Consider the following 3,409-nt stretch of genomic DNA (forward strand, 5'->3'; position numbering starts at 1 on the left):
CAAAACAAAACAAAACAAAACTGTGAAATAGTTTAAATACACAGAAATCTACAGAGATATGACAGCTACCCATGTACCCACTGTCCAGATTTAAAAAGTCATATTAATCATCTTTTGTCATATTTGCCTCAACCTTCCTCCCTTAGTTTTAAATAAATAAAATGCCTCTTAAAAGTGATAGGTATTCCTCCTCAAGATTTTCAGAGAAGACATATGCACCTTGCTAAGCTTTCTGTTACCTTTCCTACTGCTATCTGGGCTTGCTCTCAGTTGAGCTACTCAAAGCTGAATTGTTCTTAATAGTCTGAAAACTGATTTTATATTCTCTTTTAGATAGGTACCTGTTAGTCTGACCAGTGTACTGGAAGGACAACATCACAGCTCTCATGATATGTAGTATGGGCAGTTCCACTCTCTCTAGGCTATTTATAAACCTAAACTGTATACTCTCCTTTCACTCTGCATGTTGAGCACTACCACCCATCCGCTAGCACCTCCAGAAAGTCTGAAGTGATTAATCCCGGAATCCTGAGCAGCCCCTGGGCACGCTGGGTGTACCTGTGAAGCGTCTCCGCCACGCTGGAAAAGCAGCCCAGAGAGAGAAGGACCAAGAGGGCTTTTGACTTCTGATTGACTTGTGGAGAACAGAGGTGGTCAACCCACCGCTTTAGAACATCAGCGCACTCTTCAGAATTTAAACGGACCTGAGAAAGATACCCATGTTAAAAACAAGAACATCACGTACTCTATAAAGAAAAAAGTAATCCAATTGTTTCTAAGATACGTGTGCTTGGCTTTGCTTTTCCAGAATACTGCCCAGAAGCTGCTGCTTACCATGAAGAGTGGTGATAAAGACCTAGGGGCCTGGCAACAGGGAGCAGAGGCAGCTGCTTCCACTTAATTGCTACCAACGTGAGCTCCATTTCTCAATAAGAAGAAATGCAACTTATAAAGAATGAGGAGAGGATGAGAGTTGCAAGAAAATGTTTTGCAAAGCTGCTTTGCAGGCCAAAAAAATGCTTCCAAATCATGAGTTCGAAGTTCAAGGCAGAGCTTTTACCCCACATACTCAAGGCACCTACTGGAATCACCTACTTTTGCAAGCCATGCTGCCCGATTCCACTCGCCATATGTCTGCAGGTAGCGGCACGCATCTGCGGCTTTGTCTATCAGGCAGAGCAACTGAACGCCCTCTGGAAGACAACATAGCAGCCCCTCAAGTGACACTGCAGCTTCCAACAAGTCATTAAAAACCAAAATCATCCTTTGACTACATCTAGTTCTGTGCATTTTAGACCTACTGAAGACATTGTGGACTTAAATTTTAAAATAAAATACTAAAATAGAGTCCTACTGTTCCAGTCAAGTAACCAGGGTAGGAAGCACAAAAGAATCCAGGGAATAAACAGGTAAAGCATATCTTATTCAGAGGTTTTATCATTCTAGTTTGCCCAAGGTTGTCTGATTTATGCCTACTGTCTTGGCAATTATTAACAGTATCCCCTTTCACTCTTAAAAATGTTCTGGTTCAGATGATTAAATTATGGTCATCTTATATACAGCAGCAATTATTTTTCTATTTTTCTTCAGCATATATAAAAAAGGAAGAAATGTCCCTAATAATCAAATGTTTTTCTGGTAACGGGTCTGATTTTCCAGAGTATTGACAAATATACCCACAAAGTGTGCCTTACCTGCCAACTTGCCATTGGCAATCATATTAGTTGCCACCAGCTTAATAGTGCTCTGAGAGGGGCCTGATGAGGTGACAGTGGTGACCAAACAGGCTTTTAGTGAATCACAGTAATAATGCTGGTTATCTGCACTTGTTTCCAGTAGCAACTGCACAGCTCTGTCTGTCTAATAAGAGAAATAGTTTTTCTAATTATGAGAACATTTTCTGCCAGCATAACCTTTTAAAATTCATAATGTGGGACACTAAAGTTTATGCTTAAGGAAGATGTTCATTTTCAAAAAATGCTCCTGAATGTGTGGTTTGCAGATATAAAACCTGAATAAAAGTCCTGTACTACTTCATTGAGACAAACGTGAAACCAGAGTCTGGTACATACAGGTGCTCATGAAACCGCTTATTTTAGTTTTGCACCAGTCAATTCAGAGACACGAAAACAAAACAAAACAAATAGCTAGGCTTCATTTTACATTACAGAAGCCAAAATTGCAAGTTGCTTAATCATGTTTTTGCTTTCTTATAAGGTCTGTTGGTATTATTTTGAAAGAAAGTCTAAATTTACAGAGAAAGGGATATATTCAAGAGGGAAATACTATGATGCTCTATAATACTAATCAACTAGCAACTCCGCAAAGCATGAAAAGAATTATAAAAATTGACATACTTGACCCAAGAGTAGTAGCTGGTCTGTACATTTCCTTGTATGATCATAAGTTGACCGTTTTATTTCCTGCAGATTAACCCTTTCCAGTTGAAATTTCTATGATAGGAAAAAAATTTAAACCTGGATTTTGAATTATTTAAATTTTATTGTATTTAATACAGTCATTTTAATAAACATTATTTTGACTTCTGAGGTTACTAGGTAACCAACTTTACAGAAATCCAACATTTTAATAAAAACTGAAAAAAAGTATTGGTAAAGGGCCACAAAAAATGATACCACTGTATAATGTTGAATATACTAATTATCCTGATTTGAGCGTCACCTATTGCACACAGGTATTGACAGTCAATGCTATCCCCACACAGATATGTACAATCAACTGTTTCAATAAAAAAATAAAATATGGGGGCTGGCCCCGTGGTGCACTGCTACAGTGCGCCGCTTGGGAGTGCGGTGGCGCTCCCGCCGAGGGTTCGGATCCCACATACAGACCGGTTCCCGCTCACTGGCTGAGCGAGGTGTGGGGGAAACACCGAGGGATGCGATCCCATTGCCGGTCCCGGTCTGATACGGGCGCAACACTGAGGGTTGCGATCCGTTGCCGGACACGGAAAAAAGAGACAAAAAGGAAAAAAATAAATAAATAAAATAAAATATTTGTTATTTAAAAAAATTAATGAGAGAATTCAACTGAACCTTCTAAGTTAAAAAATTTAAGAAACTAAAAAATTAAGGCTATTAATAATAACATTTTAATGTCTATTAAAAAACTCAGTGTTTATGAGCTTTTCAAGTCCTTTTTTACACAAATGTGCCAAAGGACTTATTTTTATTACATGGTCTTCAATTTAGTTTGAAAGTTTCCCAAGTTTAAGATATTTAAAAGATATAAATAATAAAGAAGACAGCTTTGAAGGTTTTCATACATACAGCATAATACCTGAAAATAGCCATTTTCACAGAGTATATCATAACATATATCCAGCGGGTTGTTCAGTATGTCCCGAGGAGTAGCTTCTTTAGTAGTCGCTGTGCTTCCCAACTTTTCC

At 38.3% G+C, this 3,409-nt stretch overlaps 1 protein-coding gene across 1 annotated transcript in view; it reads right to left on the minus strand.

Moving 5' to 3' along the window:
* The window catches only part of WDR11 (WD repeat domain 11), a 63,260-nt gene that overhangs the window by 2,651 nt on the left and 57,200 nt on the right, over positions 1 to 3,409 (minus strand). The window contains exons 24-28 of the mRNA XM_008590060.1: positions 3,301 to 3,402; positions 2,358 to 2,453; positions 1,695 to 1,860; positions 1,096 to 1,193; positions 559 to 704 (exon numbers count right to left, since the gene is read on the minus strand). Coding sequence (XP_008588282.1) covers positions 559 to 704; positions 1,096 to 1,193; positions 1,695 to 1,860; positions 2,358 to 2,453; positions 3,301 to 3,402 — 608 coding nt within the window. The remainder of the gene's footprint in view (positions 1 to 558; positions 705 to 1,095; positions 1,194 to 1,694; positions 1,861 to 2,357; positions 2,454 to 3,300; positions 3,403 to 3,409) is intronic.

The sequence above is a fragment of the Galeopterus variegatus genome, unplaced genomic scaffold (assembly GCF_000696425.1).
Source record: "Galeopterus variegatus unplaced genomic scaffold, G_variegatus-3.0.2 Scaffold5828, whole genome shotgun sequence".
NCBI classification, from domain to species: Eukaryota; Metazoa; Chordata; class Mammalia; order Dermoptera; family Cynocephalidae; genus Galeopterus; species Galeopterus variegatus.